This window comes from Micromys minutus (assembly GCF_963924665.1).
Source record: "Micromys minutus genome assembly, chromosome: 28".
NCBI classification, from domain to species: domain Eukaryota; kingdom Metazoa; phylum Chordata; class Mammalia; order Rodentia; family Muridae; genus Micromys; species Micromys minutus.
Genome location: NC_137963.1, coordinates 9595640 through 9619863, shown reverse-complemented (window position 1 = coordinate 9619863; position 24224 = coordinate 9595640). Strand labels below are relative to the sequence as shown.

The following is a 24224-nucleotide window of genomic DNA, read 5'->3' as shown; positions in this document are numbered from 1 at the left end:
AGTGTTGCTGCACTGTTCCCAGAATGCACAGGATAAAGTTTCCAAGAAAGCAAGAACTTGACTGGAGAGACGGCTCAGTGGTTAAGAGCACTGACTGCTCTTCCAGAGGTCCTGAGTTCAATTCCCAGCAACACCATGGTGGCTCATAATCATCTATAATGGGATCGGATGCCTTTTTCTGGAGTGTCTGAAGACAGTGACAGAGTCCTCATATAAATAAAAATAAATCTTAAAAAGAGTTTATAAACAAACATTTTTTTTTAAAAAAAAAAAGGAAAGGAAGAACTCAACTTTCTAAACAACCAAACTTTTGATCATAAGACACAGGAATTAACCAAGTATAAACTAAGAAGCGCAAGGCAGCCATGGCCAGTAAGGGTAACAATCAAAGCTATTCCAAAAATCACATCAAGACTCATGCTGCTGATGCAGCCCTTAGCTGGAAGGAGGACATGGAGCCCAGGACCCTGTTGGACAGCTGTGTAGACAGGATACCTGTGACCCCATCTCAAGAGTTTTACTGTATGAGTCAACTGCAGTCCTAACTCTCTCTGCTCAGCTACAACCCTTGTTATCTTCCTCAAGAGGAAGAACCTCGACCACACCACATCCTACAATGAATGCTAAAAAAGCATGAGACAAACTGATATAAACAAACTTGCTCATAAAACTAGGGAGTTACCCTCACTCTATTATCTTGGCCCCTTTCATCTGTATCCAGGCCAGGAGGAGAAGGAATAAGTTTTGCTATATATCCCTGACTGGCCTGGAACTTACAGAAGACCATTCTTTCCTCAAATATGTATGGTCTCCTTGCCTTCGCCTTCTGGTGTTGGGATTACAAGTGTGTGCTGCTAACCCTCGAAGACATACTTAAAAGATAAGGACCAAACATGGTACTTAACTTGTTTGTAGAAGCATAGAAATATTACACTTACTCCTAAGTACTAAGCAAAAAAAAAAAAAAAAAGGTCCTCCAAGACTGGGGCATGAATGTTCCTACCATCTTTTGTCCACTAACAGCATGATAAACAAACATTAATACATTCAAACAATGGCACACAAAAAACTATTAGCTCAAATAACAACGCGAATGAATTTCAAAATGATTATGCTGAGCAAAGAGTCGACGGAGACTCGGGAGTCCGACAAAGAATTAAATCAAACAGCGCAGACACAGTAGAGGGGTAGGTGGGGTGGGAGACAGACACACAGGAGCATGAGGGAACTTAAACGGAGTTTAGGTTCCATTTAGACACATATCTTGTGGAACTTATCAAATATTGGCTTATAGCCTTTCATTAAAAACGTATCTATAAAATATATACAGATTAAGGGTGGGGAAAGGGTTCAGTGGGTAAAGGGACTTGCCACCAAGCCTGACAACCTGAGTTCAGCCTCCACATGGTAGAAAGGAAGAAATAACTCCTTCAAATTGTCCTCTGACCTCAACATGTGTGCTACGGCACATGTCGACATGAAAGAACACACACTCTAAATAAATGCAATATAAATTTGTAGTTAAAATATATGTGCTAATTAAATATATACAGGTTTAAATACTTCAGATAAATATACTGATTCTTACAACTTCCATTGAAATCATTGAAAAGGCAAAACAAAACGATGTCAGAGAGGTAAGAAATGTTAACAGTCTAGGTAGCAGGTAAGTACCATATCATCTCATTAAACTGGAATCTAAACAGGTCAGTCCTGTAGAACTTTAGAAAGCAGTGTTACTGGAGGCCGGTGAGGGTGAGCAGAGGGAGGGAAGGGAGAGGTCGGCAGTAGGTCGTTAGACAGGAGCAACATCTGCACAGAAGATGCCTAGAGATAAAATAACATACAAATCATGAAACCAGCAGAATGAATTTTATCTTAAAGAAATGACAAAATGCTTATGAGCTAAATATATTTGCCTTGGCTTAAATATTACACAGTGTACATATGTATCCAAATATCACAGAATACTCCGTTAATGTCTATAATTCTTTTCAAGATGACAATTATATTTGTCACTTATATTTTTCTGAACAATAAAAAAATCAACTTGGAAACAAAAATATGCTTAGTTTTTAAAATACGGACCAATAAATGGCCTAAAATCTTATATAACGACCTTGAATATTTTATAAACATTACTTACATTTGATGGATATATTTATACAGAAAAGCTGGGTCTACTGTCACTTAGTTATTAGTGTTTGGTTTTTGCTATGATACTCAGTACGTAGGATCTTTCTGATCCTCCTAACTCCACCTCCCCACTAACACAACAGGTCCTTAGCACCATGCCTGGGTTTGCAGTGCCCATATATACAGCCACATAACGGAATGTGAGGGTCATGACAACCTGGCAACAGTGAAAGGTTTCTGAACACATGACAACCAAAAATAACTTCAAACTCTAAAGAGTTTCTGGTACCACTTGCCCATACTGCAGCAGACAACTTCAACACAGCTTTTCCTCTAAACCGAGCACATACACCGTGCAGTGTTCCTGCCAGCACACTGTAATGCCAATCACCTTGGCTCGTATTTGAGACTACTGAATGCTATCAATTACTGTACACACATTTCTGCTCTTATAGACACATGCATTGATTACAGAAAATAGATTTAGTACTTTCTTATCGTCCCTCAACGTGGAAGCATCAAATTCGTTCACCTTGTATTACACAGTTTTGAAAAACTGCTATATGAGCTGGTTGCAAAATCTCATTAAAAAATTGTTAAATGAAGTGTGTCTTGAAACTAAGTCAGAATTGCCAATCACTTTTTATATCTTATTTCGTGTATTAATCTGTGTCTCGCTGCATACATGAATATTTTTATGCATGTGTGTGCAACTGTGTGCATGCAGGGCCAGTAGTCTTCTAGGTATCCGAAGACGCCCAGCTTTTTACGTAGGTATTACAACCCCAGGTCTAGTCCTCATTATAGTGGACCAAGCACCCCTAACTGCTGAGCCGTTTCTCCACCCTGTGCAGCAATTCTTGAAATGCTCCCTAAACACACTTCTCCTTTTTTTGTACAACATATTTATATGAAGCAACATTCATAGAATTGATATTATAAAATCGAAATGCCAATCACTGTGAGAAATATTGCAGAGCCTATGTACCTTACTTGATAAATATTCAGCCAACATTTAAGCCTTTAAATAAAAATAAACAAGCACATCCGTCTCATTAGCATTTAAATTCACTTCTATCTTTAAAACTCGGCGAAACTATATGTACACCAAAGACTTGCTTTAAAACCCATTTCTTTATGATTTACTACCAGAAACAGTGCACTGTGTGTAGCTAGATGGCTAAGACTGTATAGAAACTCCTCACAGGAAAAGGGATTGCCAGGTGGAAAACTTTATAAGACATTGCTTGAGATTCACCCAAGGTCCATTTCTCAATGTGACAGCCTTACTAACACCTGAGCTCAATTAAACAAAGCTCCATCTCCAGGTCTCTCCATCCTCAGCTTTCTAACCACACTTCAGAACGACAAACCAAACAAACCCACTCTCCTTCCTAAGTACTGCATCTTGCCAGCATCCTCCTTCTCACATGTCCCCAACTAGATTTGTCAGTTCCACAAGCTTCAGTCATGGGTTTCAACATTGACTACCCTGACTATGTCCTGCTGAAATCACCCTATAAAATGGTGACTCCTGTAGCATCAAGTAATAACTGGCAAACACAATATAAGAAAACGGGTGAGCCTCAACAGAGACTTTTATAATTAAGCTCATTAAAACAGTAGTACAGCAGTTGGTCACCTGGCTGTTTTCTACATAAACTACCCATACTCAGGAAATGTGCATCCTCAAGTCTTGATGGATGATTCTGATTAAGGACAGTCACTTTGGAAAGAAGCATGACAAACTTGGTTAGGCCTCCAAACTATTCCTACCCTTATCAACTAAGATTTGTGAGGGGACGATAGCTGAAACCAAACTGTAGGCTTACTGCACATCAGTATAGATTCATAATCACAACTCTGGGAACACAGTCTAAGGAAAGAAACCCTAGAGCAGGGAAAGACCCAGGTGCAGACACTGCAACAGCCACTTTACAGGATCCATGCATCCAACACGGAGTGAGCCCAGCAAACTGCAGTTCCTCCGCGAGATGGAAGTGATACAATGCTGTTTTAAAGCAACATAATTGGGGTCATTTATGGATATTCTAAGATCTATTTTTCCTCTCTTCTCCCCTCTCATCCCCAATTCTCTTTTTCTGGTTGACGGCCTCCAAGAGAACAGACCTGATACTCTACCCACCCCCACCCAGCTCTGTAACTTCTGCTGCTCAGAGAGAGCAGTGGAAACAAGTGGAAACCGTTTCCGGCGGTTCCGGCCTTGGTTCTTGTGCAGGAGAGACTGACACCCACCACACAGCCCCGGAGAACAGCAGTCTCCCCTCTTCCATCGCACCTCACCCTGGCTCCCTCTCCTCGCTCAGTTCCAAATTATAACCATCTTTCCATGCATGTATTCCCGTCTCATTCTGGGGAAGCCAGGGAACTGTGCTAAAGGAAAAGGCTTTTCACAGGGAACATCAAATTGAAGTACAATCTGACAAATGACTCAAATCCGAATCGGCTGGTATTAAGATCTTAGAGTGGGCAGAGGAAAAGGCCTCTATTCTCCAAAGGGCATAATGGGACATTTAACAGATTTTTTTCAAAGGGCAAATGAACAAACAAAACTCGGCATTTACAGCTCAAATGGAGCTGGTGAAGAAGGAGCTGCTTATTAAAAACTCGGCCTCAGAGGAAGTACGCTGGGAGACTTGTTTCTCCCGTAAGTGGCTTGCCGTTGCTCTTGGTTTTCAAAATTATCTGGAGCCCTGGAGGCCAAGATCAATAATAATCCCTGTCTCAAAGAAAGCAGACGGCTAAAGCACAGCATAAATATAGTACCTCTGAGCAGTCCCCACTGGGAGAGTGGAAAGACAGCCCATAAACCTCTCCAAAGAAATGGTATGGCCGTAGATGTAAGGCCTGTATGTACCTGGTACTCCAGGCTGAGTTAAATCCACCCAGGAAAATTCCAGTTTTGATCCTGAGGGACTTCTGTAAGGAAAGATCCTTGATACTCAGGATGAAAACAGCCTGGCTTTAGAAATGACGTTAATTCACACATGGGGCCAGGTCCTTTCATTGGAGAGATGGGCTAGCCAAGCCTAGAGGAACTCAACACATCCTGGTCCCCACAAAGCATCCCTGTGCAGCATGGTTACAAACATAGGAAAAGAGACAACTGTCAGGAGTGACAATGGGGTCTGGGGGAGGCACGGTGTGTAGAATCTTCCTTCCAAGTTATAGATACCCCAAAGCTGGACCCGTATGGTGTAAGCTCTCTGGAGCCACGGCCATTCTCCAAATTGCTCTGAGAAGACATCACTCATCAGATGTGCCATCTGCAGCAAATCCCCAGAGCCAGGCCACAGTAACATCACAGGATATCAAACATGAGACATGGCCTGAGTTGGAGGATGGACAGACCCAGTGACCAACAGGGCCCTCAAGACTCCACCACAGCAAAGAAAATTCCAAAGACCACCCTCAGACAGACTGGGGGAAGGGTTTGTGGCTTGCAGCGTGTGTGTGTGTGTGTGTGTGTGTGTGTGTGTGTGTGTGAGAGAGAGAGAGAGAGAGAGAGAGAGAGAGAGAGAGAGAGAGAGAGAGGTATCCTCTCTGCAATTAACACATGGCAACAAGCAAGACGCTTCTTCTTACCTCTGCTTGTTTTGTTGACTCAAGCCTGTCATTTCCATGGAAACCCAAGGAAGAGAGATCAAAAATGGTTTTCTTCAGGTGCTGGTTGTCTGTGTGCAGGTCCCTCACAAGCTGTATAAGGTCACTGACCTGGACAAAAAGGCAAAAACATAGAGGTCTCACTTCAGGACAGCAGCATACGACTTGTGAGAAGGCCTCTTGCTACTTGAGCTATCCCCAGCTTCTGTGTCCACGGACAAGGTTAGGACAGCATAGGTCTACAGAATGAGAACTTGCCAGGATAACAGCCACAGAGCAGTAAAAGCTTTTGGTCAATGGCAACTAATATGTTTCTGTCTTATGACACAGCATCCTGGAGGAAAGATTCCCCAGAGCTCAAGTTCCTTCAGATTATCCTTGATAGCAGAGACTTCCTTGTCTCTATACACAGTCATCATGAGCTGTACTTAAAGCAACACACACACACACACACACACACACACACACACACACACACACACACACACTATGAGGTTTATTCAACCATTTTCAGCAAAACTCCTGAGGAGATGAAGAGGCTATCTTATAACAAGGAACCAGTGATACAAAGACGTTCACTGTCCTGGCTGCCACAGCTGGCACATGTGGAAAGCTGTGTAAGACATAACAAGAATCAAAGCACCAACATGGGACAGAGCAGCAGACTCCAACAAAAACAGCACACGGTACCTAAGCTCAGCCCAGTCCTCCAGATCCAGGCCCAGGTCTTGCCAGGCTAAGTTCACAGGCAATTAAGCAGACTCACTTTGCTTCCTGTAAGTTCCAAATGCCAGTGTCTAATAACTTTTCAAAAGGTTTTTAACCTTTAAAGAAAATTAAGAAAGAAAATCTACCTTGTCGATGCATATAGATGCACAAGACTCAAAAGGGAAATAAAACCCAGATCCATGGGGTGGAAGATAGCCAGTCAGTACAGTGTCTGCCATGCAAGCATGAGAATTTCAACTCAGATACCCAGCATACACATGGCTAAGGACAGTGCTCTAGGAGAGGAAGGAAGACAAGCAAATTCTTAGATCTAGCTGTCCAGCTATCTAGTTAAATGTATGAACTCCAGGGTCAGTAAAAGACCTTGCTGAGGAAATAAGGTAGAGAGTGATAGAGGAAGACACACACACTCACACACACACACACACACACACACACACACACACACTCACACACACACACTCACATACACACACACACACTCACACACACACACACTCACACACTCACACTCACACACACACACACTCACACACACACACACTCACACACACACACACACACTCACACACACACACTCACTCACACAGACTCACACACTCACACACACACACTCACACACACACACTCACACACACTCACTCACACACTCACACACACACTCACACACACACTCACACACACACACTCACACACTCACACACACACACTCACACACACACACTCACACTCACACACTCCCACACACACACTCACACACACTCACACTCACACACACACTCACACTCACACACACACACACACTCACTCACACTTTATTCCTAAGAATGATTCTTTGACATATTATGTCACTATAACTATATCACATATATACAAACTGAAAACCTCACATTTAAAAAATGTAGATGTAATGATTAGACTTGAAAACACATTTGTTCAAATCTATGAATTCCTACTACATGTGCCAGGTCCTGGGATGAAAGACATGAAAATAATACTCAGACCACATTTGAGAGGCTCACCCTTCAGATATCTAGACACAAGTAACCAGACAGTCACCAATGTGCATGGGAGGGAAATTAAGCAGGGTACAAGGAAGTGAATGAGTTAACACAGTGACTAGTTCACTGTAGGGATGAGCCACGTACTTTCTCAGGAAAGTGGGCCTGGGCTAAGGTATCCAGCCCCGAAATGAGAATGTATCCTGGGGAGCACCTGCCACCCTGTATGGGGCGCTGTGCAGCAATTGAGAAAAGATACAGCAGGCAGGAGAGGGAAGGGCTTGAGACCTGTGCACCTCTGGAATCAGGAACCAAAGAGATAAGAGCAGGCGGGAAAAGTGAACAGGTCAGGTCAATACCTTTTTCTTGAGTTCTTCTTGAGAAAAATGCTCCAACGGAAACTGATTGTGCTCTTCAAGGCAAATACTTAGATACGATGTTTGATCACTATAAAATGAAAATGGCTCCTCTGCACAAAATAAACAAACAGATAATAAATAGGTAGTTAGGTAGATGATAGATGATAGATAGATAGATAGATAGATAGATAGATAGATAGATAGATATGATGCATAGACAGACAGACAAAAGACTGGTAGGAGAGAGGAGAGAGAGACTATCAGAAACAGATCCTCCAAAGGCTTATCCCCATTCCTTTCACCCAAAGCAATGGCAACAGGATAGGGTTGGGGAGCTGAAGCACACAGAGGAGTTAAAGCACAACCTTCAGAGCAAAAGTAATTTTGCCTGTGCATCAAGCTGATGCTCGATGTGTGGTTTCCTCTGGTCTGTAGGCCGCTACTGTAGTCAATCCTGAATTTTAATTTGCTTATCAAGTACTGTACCTAGAGACCATTCTCAATGGCACAAGCAAATGACAGTTTCAGTTCAAGTAAGAGTGGTGCTGCTTAGGGACAAACACACAACATTTAGACAAGATCCCAAGCACAGACCCCCAAGGTACATCAAAGTGGCTGATGTATTTTTCTGGTCCCAGAGTTCCAGAGTTCTTTGGAAAGAGAACATACACCAAATATAAAACCTGTCTGCCAGTGAGAATCCAAAAGAGCATCAGTTTTTCATGTTACGGTCTGCTTCCCATGGCACACATTACATTCTAATAGCGTGGGAAGAATCAGAGCCAGGGGACATTCACTGAATGAAGTACCACCACACACACAGTCTCCTTTAATACACATGGCCAGTGATAGTATTCCAGGAACAGAACACTTTCCCCAGTGACTACATCCTGGTCAGAGGATGCAAACCAATGACTCCACGCCTAGCTCAGCTCCTTCATCTACAGCACAGCCAACAGCTTCTCTGCCAAGCTGGATGACTGTGAGGAGCACAGACAGAAAGGGACGAGCCTAAAGCCATGAACCTTACAACCAACAGGCTCCAAATTAATCAACCCACCACCACAATGACCAATGTCTACCACAACTGCCAAGCACTGGGGCTGGAGATGAAGAAAGGAACAAGACACCAACCAGAGTATAAGGATCCCAGTGTAGAGCACAGATGTACTGTGATGAATATTGCTATGCTATCCTATAGTTCCTGGTCCTGGTGGCCTCCCTCCATGATTCTAAAACAGCAATCTTGCTCAATGTCTCTGTGGCCTGCTCAATGGAGCTAAGGCACTCAATGAAGATCGATTACCAGTCCCCCAGGTTATCTGGAGCTAGAATAGCAAATAATACATATAGGTGGGCAGGAGACAGAATGAATAGGCTTTTAATGGGCCCTCCATTAGGAAGGGTGAAGCCGGGCAGATGCAGACTGTTAGTAGAGAGGATCCTGGAGACATTCTACCTCTGGAAACAATGGGAAAGCCATAGAAAGGATCCTGTACCTTCCCGCCTCCGAATTTCACTGAGCTGCTCCTGCAGGGCCTTCTGCAGATTCTGATAGGCAAGCACATCCTGCTCCAGCTGCTTCCGGAGGGCAAGAACCTGTTTCAACTCAGCCTGCAGGTTGCTGACACTTGGTAAAACAAGACACCAGAAATTATAAGACACACTGACTTATGCTTTAAGATACAAAGCCCAAAAAGCTGTGGTTTTTATATCACAGGTTTTTTTTCCCCCTGGTTATAAAAGTAAATATGTTTATTACAGAAAAAGGCAACTATAAAAAAAAATCGCCACTGATCAACACATGCTATCTCTCCCAAATCTTTTTCTCTACAAGTATTTCCAGGAAGTTTAAATGCCACTGGGTGTGTGTCCCTTGCTTAAATAGTCACCCATATTTGTAAAGGTTTCTGGTAACCTTCTAAATGAGCACATCATATCAGATGAGGTGACAGCTCCCCCTTAACTCCCTCCATACTGGTGTCTATTACAGGCAGAGCAGGAAGAAAGCATCTAATTCTCTAGAACGCTCCACTACTTGAACTAGTGCCTTTAGAGGCCTTAGTGTATAAAGGGGGCTCTCTCACCCAGCACCCAGACTTCAGAAGAAATGGTTCAACTCAAAATGTTTATACTGGGGTGAGGGTCAGGAGGTAAGAAAAACTAAGGAAAAGTAAGTTCCTCAGTAAGACAGAAGCAGACTAAGTGACTCAACCAAACTGAAAAACTCATAGTAAGAACGGATTGTTCAGTAAGATCAGGTATTGACGTCCATATGTTGGTCAACACAGTATGAGAAGCTCAGAACCCGGCGAGGACATGAAAAGGCTATGCCTCTTAGAGCTGTATTAATCGTGAGGAACTCTTCCCAAAGAAGATGTTCTATACGCTGTCTAATACAGCAGCCACTAGCTAATGTGCCTACTCAACATCTGAAATGGGGTTAATGTACCAAGGAACTGAATGTTTAATGTTATTAAATTGAAAGTAAGTGCAAGTTTAAGTAACCGCATAGCTAATGGCTGCTCTACTAGACGACGACGCAGAGCCACAGAAAGGATTTGGACTCTCGTCCATGTGCCGGTGCCACATGATCTGCACGACACACACTGAGCTCTCAGAGGAACATGGAGAGCGAGCTGACACCTGCCCTACAGACACAGTCCCCACTGTAGAGCTCTGAGCCCACTGTGCAGTCTGACATTCGGGTTACTTCCTTAAGGATACTCAGCTATGCAGTGGATCAAAGCACAGGGACATTTTTAAAGCAAATCAGAAAGTTTCCTTCTTAGCCACTAAGAAATATTTCATCCTCTTCCAGTGTCTGACACACAGCTCCCTGACAGGGTTCTCCACTGCTCTGTATCTCTAAAGATGTCTACATATATGGATTTTTTTAGTGAAGCGCTCATAAGCTTTTCTATCACATTTTTCTAGAGTCGCTGGCACCTGTTGCTGGGCGTCTGTATGAAACAGACTCAAGTTCTTCTCCTCCAGCTCCATCCATGGAAAGGAAGGTACACTGGAGGAGATGAGCTTTCTGTCCATTCTTCCCTGCCTGGATGCGAAGGACGGTTCGCTGTGAAGCCGTCTTCCTGTGGTGAAGGCCTATGGGAAACTTGAACCTAACTCCCTTACAAAATAATGCTAAGGGCCCATTTGCTTGGCAGATGCAAATCCTTTCATAGGTGCCACAGCACATCACAGGCTTGCACGGGGCACGCTGCCAAGACACTTACCCAGGGAAGCTCCTCCCTGGGCTGGGGCAGGATGCCCACTGCACCAATGCTTACATTTTCTGACAGGGTGAGAAGGACACGGCTGATGTTTCAGATCGCTCACTTCTGCTTTCCCCACTCCAGAGTCTCTGCGAGGTGTGAGAAACCAGCAGAAGAGTGGGTTTGCTCAGAGCAAACAAGCACTGTGCGTTCCTCTCGGAACAAGGTGGCAGAACAGCATGGCGAGGAGGAGAAAGACGATGTTCCAAAGAGGACGGTGCTCTAACAAGCTCTGCAGCACTAGGCCAGACCAGTCAGCCGCCCCAGTTACAAAGTAAGACAATTACAGCTTCCCTTTGAGTTGGTTTTGGGGCTTAAATGAGTTATTCCATGAGAAAGCTTGGTATACAGTCAGCAGACATCATTACTCTTATTCATGTGATGAACTAAAGTCCCCCCTCACCCTCCTTGGGAACTGCAACAGGTAATCTCGTCTAGAAAGGATTCTGCATCCACTGAAGATATTTGGGAATATTTGGAGACATTTGTGGTTGCCACACTATACCTGTATAGAGCACCGGCCAGCACAGAGAACTAGGAATATTGTTAACATCCTACAGCACATAGGACAGGCCCTGTAGACGGTATACATCTAACCTCGGATATTCCTCCCATACTGCTGAGGGTGAGCAACAGCTGAAGTCATTTCTGGCTGACAATACATTTCAACACGGGCCTCAGCATAGATCCTGGAAGGTGTAAGCTCTGATCATTCTTCACTGCCATATGGAACTAAAGTCACCAACTTCTGAGTACTGCCAAGCTAAAGTGACCAGGTTTATCGGGCTACCCCTTCCTTTCTCACTTTAATCACAGTAATGTCCTTATAAGACACTAGCTTTACTACTTTTCCAGAGTGAGCAGTGCTAAACTACAAAGAGGAACTCAAATGTCTCTCATCCATAATTTTGTCTTCTGTTTTCACCAAAGTCTGAGCATTCAAAACTCCATAGCTATGTATTTGCTGCTAGAATGGGAAGGCTGGGCTTTTGATGTTATTACTAATAAATGTTGCTGTTTACTGAGAGCTTCATGACTGCGAGGCAGCATTATATATAGTATCAGCCCTCATGCCTCAGATATGTTCCTATTATTGTACTAAATGCTATCACTAAGACAACATATAGAAGAGTTCATTGTGGCTTACAGTTTCAGAGAATGAGAGTCCATAATCACAGTGGCAGAGAGAATGGCAACAGGCATGTCCAGAGCTTATTTCTTGATACACAAGCACATGTCACAGAGCTAACTGTAAACGGTGTGGGCTTTTGAAGCCTCAAAACCCACATGCAGTGATGTACCTCCTAATCTAATCTAAAATAGTTCCAGCAACAGGGACCAAGTGTTCAAATACATGAACCTATAGAGGTCTCCTCATTTAAACTAGTTCATGCTATTTAACAATGTTATCAAGACTGGAAGGCAGGAGTTAGATAGAGAAGCAGACAGTTAAGTAGGTTTGGAGGCAGGTAAATTGGAATGAGGGGAAGGAAGGAAGGAAAGAAGGAAGGAAGGAAGGAAGGAAGGAAGGAAGGAAGGAAGGAAAAAAGAAGGAAAGAGGAAAGAAGGAAAGAAGGAAGGAGGCAAAGAGATAAGTAGCAAAGCACAGAAATGAGTTGGAAAACAGGCAAAGATTAAGTATGGATGTGGGCAGGGCAGCCCACCTCCACATTACAAACACAGAAACTGAGACTCTGGGTGAGAGATGGAACCACACGTTTGGACCTGCTAAGTGCTAGAGCTGGGATCTGAATCCAGGTCTTCAGATGAATATGAAACCTTTTAAGCACCCTTGTTCATTAGCTACATCTTTGGCTTTCTCAAGTCCCATTCACATTTTTATTCTTAGGAAAAAGCTTATGAAACTAGGAGCCACTGAGATGTTGAGAGTGCTCGAGAGAACTACATCCCACCCTTAAAGCCTCCCTGAGCCTAGAGTCTACTCAGGGTCCTATCCTGATATTATACAAGGAAAGAAACATTTCTCTCCACCTTAAGCGTCCAGGACTGAATCCATGTCTTCCTCACAGTGAAGTGGCTGAGATATGTACACACCACCTAGCTCCATTAGCAAATTTTCTACCTTCTCTAAACTCATATCAGATGTAAAGTCTGAAAGTACTTCATAACCTGGAAGATCAGTGCTGGAGAAGGGGCATTCCTAAGCAGAGCAGTCCCCTAGCACCTGCTCTGCCTTACCTGAGGAACCCGTCCCTGCAGATAATCCTGTCCCAAGAAAAGGGGTAGGGGCACAGAGAGGCTTGGGGACGACATGAGCCACCTGACAGACTCTTGGGCTAGTTCTGAAGTATTGCTATGTCAGGTGGAGCTTTTCTTGCTCGGAAACCAGCAGTCCTAATCAGGAAGTGTGTGTGGCTGTGGTGTCTGAAGAGAATCACTTACCTGTCTGTATCCTGCAGAGTCTTGGCCAGATGGGCATAGATGTTCTGTTCTGTCTTTAAGTCTCCTGTCAGCCCTTCATACTCTGATTGTTGCTTTTCCTGGAAATGACAACGGGCATCTGACATTAGGGGCAGAAGCCAAGGAAGATGGCTTGCCATTATGCAAACACATGTGGCTAGCTCTGGATTTTTAAAACCACAGACTGCAGGCTCTGAGCCAGACTCAGGCTCAGGCCACAGTAACACAGCACCACCTGCAGGAGGAGAGGGGAATGACAGGCTCCATACTTCCCAGAGGGCCGTCATGGGCGTCCCTATTGGGAGGTGGTAGAAGTTTTGAAACATGGGGTATGGTGGAAAGTCCGAGGGTGGTTGAGGGCACACCCTTAAGAGGAACTGTAGGACCTCCTCCCTTCTTCTCACTTTTCCTTCCTAGACCTTCAGCACATGTTCCCTTTCACTGCCTTCCCAACACAACCTAACAGCCCAATCCTGGGCTGCAACCTCCAAAACTGTAAGCTAAGCCAAGCTTTTCCCCTTTGTAAGTTATCTTGTGTGTTTCATTACTGTATCATGAAGGTAACTAATGGAGAACCTAGCTAAGTAGAGAGCCATGCTCCCAACACCCAAAAGCTGTTTGTGAAATATACCTGATTCACCTATAACTCCTCTGATTTCATGATACTCTACTGATGCCTGTCTGCTGTTCCACAGAAAACCCCACACACCAGAACTTAGTAAGACCCGAAACAAAGGACATTCAGGAGAATGGAAGAGGACCAGTGAGTGGCATGTGAAAGGTGTCCAGAACAGTGATGACAGAAGCTGGGCTGGACCACTGCTAATTAGTATAGCCTTGGGAAAGCAGCTTGCAAACCCTTGAGGCTTAGTACCTCTGCTATGAAATGGGGGTACAGTTTGGAGGTTCATAATGTTATTTTGCCATCAAATTCAAATTCTGGTACAGTCACATAGCAGTTTGGGGATTTGAAAAGTTGCTGATTAATCAATTGGCAATGACTACTACTTCTTGAAATTATAGAGCAGATTAGGATAAACTATGCTAAGAAACTAGAGACATCTGGAGAAATGACTAACTCCATTACTGTACAGAAAAAAAAAATATCGAGGACATGATGTGTCTCCAGCATTCTGCTATGTCAAAAGATACATGCTTTCAGATCTGAGCAGTGACTGTCAAAGCCTCTGCACAAGAACAAGATAGAGGTGCAAGGTATCAAACAGAGATTGTTACATAAGTCCTAGTGATGTGCACAGGAAGGTGACCAAGCTGAACAACTTGAGTCCCACATGCTTGACATCTGCTAAAATGGTGGATCTTGAAAAACCATGGGGAAGATAAGTATTTCACAATAGCTAACTATATAACTTTCAGTGTGTATCTGCATCTATGTGTGACAGTGCGTGATGTGGTGTGTGTGTGTGTGAGTATGTGTGTGTGTGTGAGTGAGTGAGTGACTAATACTAAGGACAGGGTCCAGAGAATTGTGCATGCTAGTCAAGCACGCCATGTGGCGCTAAATTACATCGCAGCCACCAAGACCTGATGTTTGTCAATTATAATCCAACAAAGCTAATAGATAGATAGATGTCTAAATAATGATGAAAAGTTGTCTAGAAGTTACAAGTCATTTTTAAAGCTCTTACTAGCCAAACATGACACAATGTTAACACCAAAATAATTATACTACAAAGTCTGAAATTGATTCAATGAATACATGAGAAGAAGCTTTGCCTTATAGTAAAATGGTTAATTAATGTGGATGGGAAGAGTACTGGGGTCAGAAAGCATATCCATTTGGCAGCTATCATTGGTAATAACCAATTCCGCCCACAGACATGAAAGGACATTAAAACTGGACAGTGGGTCTTTGGATATTTGCCTATTTACATACACTATCCCTAAACTCTTCCTTAGCACACAGAAAAAACAGCAACTGGAGAGTCAGGAGCCTGAAGACAGTCTGTGAAGACAGCAAAGCCAGCACAGCTTGTAACTAAACACATGGACGTCATAGCAGAAAACTAGAGAGACAGCGAACACAGCATCAACTGCTCTGATACTTCCCCAAAAGATGCACCAGCTAAACCAAATCACCAAACACCCAGCAAGCAGCCCCACAGAAGAGCATGGGAACTGTTCTGCACACTTCCGACCAACTAAAGACTCGAGACTGAAAAGCTCAAGATGGGATCCCAATCGGCCCTCTGTGCAAAGTGTTCCTGAGATGGCGGGTGAACTGTGAATGAGCCTGAGAAGGAGGAGGCAGTGGGGAGACTATGCTCATTTCCCGCTGTGGTAGCTAGGTGAATGCCTGCTGCCCAAATGTTAGGAGAACACCCAGTTCGTGCAAAAGTGGCGGCGGCTGCTCGCTTTCTTCTCAGCCTCACTAACACAGAGGACACCTACACAAATGGGACCAGAGCACACGGCTGCTTCTTCTCCTGAAGTTACCACATGAGCACTAAGGCTGGCTCCGTGACACTGCCGGCTAAAAACGCTCATTTGTAAGTGCCAAGGATATTTCAGAACATTTCTTCTTCTTACTCCAAAGCCGCTGTGGTCACTAGCCTCATCGTTAAATTCTGTTATTTAAATATATCAATTAAAAATAGCATTTCTCTAGAATTTTTTTTATACTTCGATAACTGAATTTCAGTATGTTGGTTCACTTGAAAAGCAAATCCAGATATAAATTATGTGCATTTAAACATTTTTTTCTAGAATATGGGTCTTTTGGCTTACACTAGACAGCTAAAGATATGCAGTAGGCAAAAGGTTAAGCACTCTGACCCAGGAGAACAATGCTGTTATTCCAACCCCAGCGAATCAGCCCGGGGCTGTGCATTCAGAGTTGGGACAACAAACCGCTGAGCTAGGCCTTAGATAATCACCCAGGTAGATATCCAGCATTTCAGTAAATCACACTACAGGCCACTGTCCGAAGTACTCCTAAATGTTTCTCCATACAACAGTGCCCCAAGGGGTTTCAGCACTTGCCTAAGCATAAGCACGCGAGAGGACATCAAAACAAAGAAAGCCACCAGGTCTTCGGTATAGTCTCTGTATCCTGCCTCACAGTAGGCCATTTCTGCCTTTCTGGTTACTAGCAATGCAGACTTTACAGGGTCATTATGCTAAATACTCTCCTCCTCCAGAGTCCATCACTAAATCTGAATACAACTGGGTGTAGAGATGACACCCTTCCCCCAAGGATCAGGATCAGGATCATGAGGTATGGCATGGGCTCCTCAGCACCATTCATACCAGCCTCAGGAGGTTAAAAGACTTAAATGAATTAATCGATGCATGGTGCCCGGGATGGAGTGGACACTGTGACAGCCCTAAGTACCATCCCAATGCTCTAGCGCTGTGCTAGCACTTGGTAGAAATCCTGTACAGTTATAACATTATGAAGCACTAGATTAGTCTGTTCAGTTGTAACTGAGTCAGTCCACTTAACTGATAAGCAGTATTCAGGATATGGACTTGTATGTTATGTCAAAGTTAACCAAGGGTTAAAAAAGTAGAGCAAAAACTATGGAATTCTAGTGGAGAGGATCTCAGTAGTCCAGGGGCTGAGCCACAGGAAAGGTAATGTCATGTCAAGGCCCCCATTCCCAGCCCAGTTCTCCTCTCTTTTTCCTGCAATGACACCAACTCTTCCGCCCACCACACTCCTTAGCTTCTGTCTTCATTCTTTTTCCTGCCTTCCATCTGGGGGAATTTCAGACATTCCTCCCTAAGTCTCAAAGACCCTATGAGACCTCAGAGATGGAGACACATTGCTTACCACTCTCTAGTGACTCCAGCACACGTCATAAGCCCTCCTTTAGCCCAATCTCATAGGGAGTCTTGTCCAGGCAAGAAAGATGCCCTCCCTGGTCCTGAAGCACCCACTCACTTCCACCCAGAGCTTCTGTGCCGACCACCTGTTCCGTGTGAGCAATGCATGTAGTGGTTATCCTAAACCAGGCCTGGGGCCTGGCACAAATCAAATCCTGCCATAAACACTCACTGAGCTGATGATTAAATAGGTAAGAGGGGAACACAGGGACTGATATGAATCTTAAGAGCAGAGATTCCTGTGGATATTTTGCATAATGGAAGTCAGAGTGAGTCAACGTCTTCCTAGAAGCAAATTGCTCACCCATGTTAAATAAATGAACTCTTCGGAGCCATTTGCGTCCCATTTCATCAATCACCCATTCCCCTGCGCTGACTCATGCCCCATTAGAATGAAGTCATTTGGCTCCCTCAGCAGAGCTGACAGCCAGTAGATTTCCTTGGCACAGAAGAGAGCTAGGCTGCCTAGGGAAGGTAGGCAGTGAGACACCTGCTGAGCAGGTGCCATCAGCCCTGTCCACCAGCAGCTTCTCCAGTCACAGAACACACGAGGCACCATGCTTGGCACACATCTGCAGTGCATCCTCCACGGCCCTAGGGGTGAACACCCACTCACCACTATATTTTGCCTCATCAGAATGTGCTAGAAACCTAACAGCAGTCCCCAGGAAGCCACTGCTCCTCTGTATGCAAGGCCTTGGGCCCTTGTTAGCACAACTGTCTCTTGGGCATTCTAAGATTTAGACAGAGACATCTCATACCCATTTAGGAATGGTGGGGTCTACACACTGTGAAAGTGTTTTATCCTGAAAGTCCTTGGCACTCCCTCGGTTTTCCCAGAACCTCCTACATGGTACCTATGAGAATCTTCAGTTTGTTCCTAATCAAGGTCACTCTTCATAGCTGCTGAACTCAAACTATTCTTTACCAGCTTCTGGAGCATAACCCAGAGCAAACTCACTAGCATGTCTCTATTATCTCTAATCCTCTTAGAAGGACAGATTAGAATCTGCCTCAAAGACCAGGAAGGCACATTTTTGAGAACTCTGGTGATTTGACAAAGGCCAAAGATCTTAAGTAGCATGACTGACATCATGTACCCTACAAGGGCAGAGGTACTTTCTGCTATGCCACCGGTTCCGGGACGACTTCAGGAAAACACATGTACAGTGCAGACCACAATCTGAAGAGACAGCAGACCAGTAAAGAGAAGGCTTAATGTATCACTTCCTGCTAATCAGGGCAATTTGTGACCTGGTAGATGGATGGGGCCTTTTTTAGCAGCTGTATCACAACCCAGCAACAAAGACATTTATTTTAATACTCACAAAATGCAGCCGCATATCCCAACCAGGTCAACAACAAAGTTAGAAATCGCGCCTGTGGCAAGTCACATATAGCCAGAGAACTTCACACCCTCTTCTTCAGTTCCCTGATCGCCTAAGTATTAATTCTCAGGATCACACATGCTTAGCAGGAACAGAAACACCACCATAGCCTTGAGCTCTTTGAAAAAATGGGCAGAGGATAAATCCTAAATCAACACAAAATGGCCAAGGGCATAGCAAAAGAAATCCACATTTTCTACACAGAAAGAACAACCATTTGAAAAGCAAACTTTTCTTAAGGGAATAAATAGAGCAGATACAGTAAGGCTGTAACAGCCAAGAGTTCTTAAATTGACACCCAGAAATTTACAATTCTGAAGTGTAATTTACAATTCCTTATCCACAATTTGTAATTAGCCCAGCACAGCAGAATTAAATCCTTTGCCAAATACTTGGGCATTTTGCACAGTAATTTAAAAACTGCCAAGATGTGGATGCTACCAAATGTCCATGTCATGTCCAGGCACCCATGGTTATACAAGGGACATATATTACTCAGCATTAAATAAATAAATAAATATTAAAATATTCAACCTGCTGCATAAGATTACTAAATGTTCTCTTCAACGAACTATACAGGACTAAAATGCTATTCCAAAAGCAAAGTTTAATAATAAACACATGATGTAAGTCAGTGAAGATCTAGCCCTCTAAACTATCTGTTTTAGTTTGGATTCCTATTGTTGCAATGAAACACTATGACTGTCTTAGTCAAGCTTTCTATTCCTGCACAAAACATTATGACCAAAAAGCAAGTTAAGGAGGAAAGGGTTTATTCATCTTACACTTCCACATGCTGCCCACCACCAAAGGAAGTCAGGACTGAAATTCAAGATGGTCAGGAAGCAAGAGCTGATGCAGAGGCCATGGAGGAATGTTACTGGCTTGCTTCCCCTGCCTTGCTCAGCCTGCTTTCTTATAGAACCCAGGTCTACCAGCCCAGGGATGGCACCACCCACAATGGGCTGGGCCCTCCCCTCTTCATCACTAGTTGAGAAGATGCCTTATAGCTGGATCTCATGGAGGCATTTCCTCAATGGAGGGCCCTTTCTCTGTGATAACTCCAGCTTGTATCAATTTGACATGGAAAACCAGCCAGTACAAGAACCTAGAGCCAGCAACCAGAGACAGCACCACCCAGAATGGTCTGGGCCCTCCCCCATCGATAACTAATTGAGAAAATATCCTACCTTATGAAAGCCTTTTTCTCAATTCAGGTTCCCTCCTTTCAAATGACTCTAGCATGTGTCAGGTAAATATAAATTTAGCCAGGACACTACCTGACCTAAACTGGCTACCTTTTTACAGGTCCTGTGCACCTCAACAGTTCCACAAACTTTAGTCCAAATTCAAAAAACAAAGACAACCATTGGCTGAGACTTAGTTCCTGGACTTGCCCTACATGGACAGAAACAGGAGTAAAGTCCAGGCCCAGGTCCCCAGGCAGCCTGAGGGATCCTCCCTACCATACTGACATTCTCAGGAGGATCCTCCAGGAACCAGGATGCTCAGAGCCAACAGGAGCTTCACTCACTGTTCATCCAGCCATGCCCAGGACAGGACTATCACTGCAGCACCATGCAGGAACTGTCTGCAAAAACACTGCTGTGCCTGCTGGAAAACAAATCCGAGCGTACCCATCCGCTACAACCAGCACAGCCACTGTGGTCTCTGTCCATGGGCCTTTAACTGTCCAGTCCACAGGACAACTGTGATATGGCACAAAGGCAGCCTCTCGCTCTGTGCCAGCCACAGGTCTACATCTGCGCTAACGGCCAATGCCCATGCTGTCCAGTGTGTTCATTATTTTAAGAAACACCTTTCACAAAACCACAAGTCACAATCGACTATAGATCAGGACTAATTTGCCTAAGTTTACGAAGGTTTAAAGAACCTGACCTATGTAGTTTAACACCTCTTCTGTGCTCAGGCTGCCCCACCGCATTATTCATATAGTCACTCAACGCTTGTTTCCAGAGCCCAGTACAGGGCTGAGCACTGCACTTGCAGATAAGCAGCAGTTTCCACCCCTGGAGTGCCGGCCAGGGGAGGAAAAGCAGAAGGATGAAGCCAATAAGAGCAACTAGAGGAGGAGTGTGCTACAAAAATTAGGGGCCGGTACAGCCCGGTAGGATAGGGAAGCTTACCCTAGACAGGTATCTGCAAGGGTACTCAGAAGTTAAAAGGTAAACAAAATACCACCAAGGCAAGTAGGCAGACATAAGCAAAGGCACACTGAGACATCAACAGTGCTTTCAGGCATCAGTAAGCTCTCCAGTGAATTAGGAGCAATGGAGATGGTTATCTATACCCACCCTTGGCTCTGAATACGAACACAGACACATATTTATCACGATGTTTGGTAGGACAGTTAGGTTGGAGAGTTAAGTTGGGCCTTCCAGCCTGAGAGGGTGGTGAGGTGGGAACCGAAAGCCAGAGGCCAAACAGATACAGACGAAGAAGCAGGTACCAAGATGAGATTGAGATGGACAGGTACAGGCCATGGGGCAGGATGCTGACCAAGCCAGTATTGTCTGGCCAGCTACAGTGTCAAAAGCTCATAATTACTGTAATAATGTCTGTGTCCTTATTCTCAGCAAGGGTGGACAAAGACCGTTATAGGAGATTAGACCAACAGTGTGAGTCAGATAAGGGAGTGCCAGTATTTGAGCAGAACAACTTCCTTACAGCTTCAAACCTAAAACTTCTCAAGAGATGGCCTTTGATAGAGCAGAGACCAGCCTACCCTCCAGCAAGGTGGGGTTTCTCAGTGTCAAGTGCACAGCAATCAGGAATGCCCAGACAAAGGATACTAATTTGCAGAGCTGCTAGACAAACCCTCTCCCTCCCACCTGTTGTAAGCTCAATTACCAGGAAGAAGGCACTGGAGAGGCTCGAGAGCAAAGAAATTTATCAAACATGTTTCAAAAAAGAAGATGAATACATTCACATGTAAGCACCAATTTCAGTCAAGCTTGCCTTGGAGAAGATGAGTTTGCTATCTGGTGACTGCTGAGAACAGTTTTCTGTTATTAAGCCATCGCTCCCAAACTTGAGCTCCTCTGCAGTCATTAAATAACAGTTCTGCTGTATTGCTTCCAAATCGCTTTCATTGGATTTCTAAGGAAATGAAACAAATCATAAGAAAGTTTTCATCAAGAAAAGAATATTAAGAAATTTTTCTTCAACTCTTTTTGGGGGGGGGATCTTATTCTGTCACAAAGTCCTTATGCCTCCTAAATAATCCCATCATCCTAAAATATTAGGCAACCAACACGGCCGTGAAGCAACTCCATCTGCACATGATACTGTGAGAGCAAACAGAATGCCACCAAGGCAGCTGTCCATGAACTGTGTTACTTACCACAGTGACTGCCACTAAATGAACCGGTTCCATCCCTAGGACTCTCCTGCTCACTGAATGACCCTTGGGTCATTTCCTACCCAGTCAACATGATGGGTGAGTAAAGAGCTTATATATCTAAGCCCAGTAAAGTCTTAGTCTCCTTTGAAACTACGAACTTGATCCATCCGAATGCACAAGGGAGAAAGGCTGAGACTGCATATACACATTAGGGTATGTTCATATAGGATGCTCCTTCTCCATGCCACACAATCCTTGCTGTGGCCCCTCAGTAGCCTGGGTCTGATAATACAATAGTATTATATTAATAGTACTGCAGACTACATCTCTGGTCTGGCCATGTTCAAGTTCAAAATCTATTCCCAACCTGGTTGCTAAACCTTTTTTTTTCTTTCTTTCCTTTTTTTTTTTTTTTTTTTTATGGGAAAGCAAAGGATAAGATGCACACCCATGCTCTATGCATGGATCAGAGTTAATTTAACATGCCAGTCATTTAGAAGGATTTTGGTACCCACAAGGGAGAAATGGGCAGTTCTCTGTAAGATCCCACTGAACTAGAACTAGAAATCGGCCAATACTGTCGCTCAGGAATCGTGTTGGTACAACTACACTTTCATCATTGCTATTTTGACCTAGCAAACCATAATGTAGGGCTTAAGAAGAAAGTAGTAGTCCACTCTCTTCCCAGTTTTCACCTCAAAGTCTCAATCCCAGGCAAAACCAACTTGCAATTCGTTAGGCACTACGTCTGTTCTGAAATCAAATGTCACCATAACAGTCTCCTTATGCTTCCTGATTCCTTAGGTTTCAATTCTACCAACTGGCTCCATTCCGGAGTGTAGGGATTTAGCTTTTGAGTCAGTTTTCTCCGCCTCAAGATTACATCATTACTGCTTAGAACAGTCCTGTATTACACGGTAGCCAAGTAAAACAACAATCATATACACTACCATCCATGTGCAATTCTTTGAACTCTTGCTTGGAATTAGTAACTGCTTTGTTCTAGTTGCCTACTTAGTTCATAGAATTATTACAAAGTGTATGTTTTCTCCAAGTTCTCAAAAGAGAAAAATAGAGAAAATAGTCAAACCCACAGTGATCAATCATCTCTGTAATTTCCTGGAGCAGCCCAGATGACACCCTTCCGCAAAGGTTCAAACTTGGGCTCTCTACTTAGCCATGGAGTTGCCACTATAGACTTCCCTTCAGCATACCTAGGGCACTCTATTTTCTGAATCCTTTGTGCTTTCTGAGTTACTGCTTTGTTTATATGGCTTTTCTGCCAAGAACTTGCAGAGTGCAAGCGAGACAGACAATTCAAGCACCACACATCCAAAAAGACCTTGCTCTATACCCACAGTGGCTCAGACACTAGCTGAGGCCAGAACGCTAGACTGGAAATCACTATTTTTTCAAAATCAAAAAGTATCACTCCTGTATCCTAATGTCTAAAGCAGCTGCTAGGATTCTAATATCATCCTGAGGCCCAGTTCTTCATACATGGTCTATGTTACCCCTCTCTCTGGAGTCCTTCAGATGTCCACTTCAACATCAAGTTCTTCAATATCAAAATCCCTTGCTTGGCCTATGGGATGGTCTTCATCCTACCATTTGGGACATGGCCCCTGAGAGCTGGAACCGCCCTGCCAGCTCCGCTTCCTGGAGCTCCAGTCAGTCCTACTTCAGACCTCTTCCACCTGCTTCCAGCTCTCTTTTCGTTACCCTTCCCCATCATTTTGTTTGCTTCCTTCTGTTTTCTGGAAGATTTGTATCTTCAAATGTCTAACTCTTGCTCTGGAATGCTTTAAGTCACTAATTACACCCTGAACTTCCAACAGGCCACTCTTCTTTTCTAGATACCATTATTTTATTAGATTCTAATCTTATTTTACACGTGTGTGTGTGTGTGTGTGTGTGAGTGACACGTCACAGCATGTGTCCCACAGCAAGGTCAGATCTCTCCTCCACTTCTCTGGGTGCTGGTGATCACATTCAGGTTGTCATTGATAAAACAAGCACTTATGCCCACTGACTCACCTCATGAGTCCTGATCTTACATCTTATTCTTTGATATC

The 24224-nt window shown here is 43.9% G+C and overlaps 1 protein-coding gene across 5 annotated transcripts in view; it reads right to left on the bottom strand.

The window, feature by feature from the left end:
- Positions 1 to 24224, bottom strand: part of CDK5RAP2 (CDK5 regulatory subunit associated protein 2) — a 165015-nt gene that overhangs the window by 63616 nt on the left and 77175 nt on the right. For 4 of the 5 annotated variants that reach the window (XM_080940011.1, XM_080940013.1, XM_080940012.1 and 1 more), the window contains 5 exons: positions 21765 to 21905; positions 13531 to 13628; positions 9349 to 9479; positions 7850 to 7959; positions 5743 to 5871 (listed from right to left, as the gene is read on the bottom strand). In XM_080940011.1, the coding sequence (XP_080796137.1) occupies positions 5743 to 5871; positions 7850 to 7959; positions 9349 to 9479; positions 13531 to 13628; positions 21765 to 21905 (609 nt within the window). The remainder of the gene's footprint in view (positions 1 to 5742; positions 5872 to 7849; positions 7960 to 9348; positions 9480 to 13530; positions 13629 to 21764; positions 21906 to 24224) is intronic. The other variant, XM_080940014.1, reaches the window with a different exon arrangement.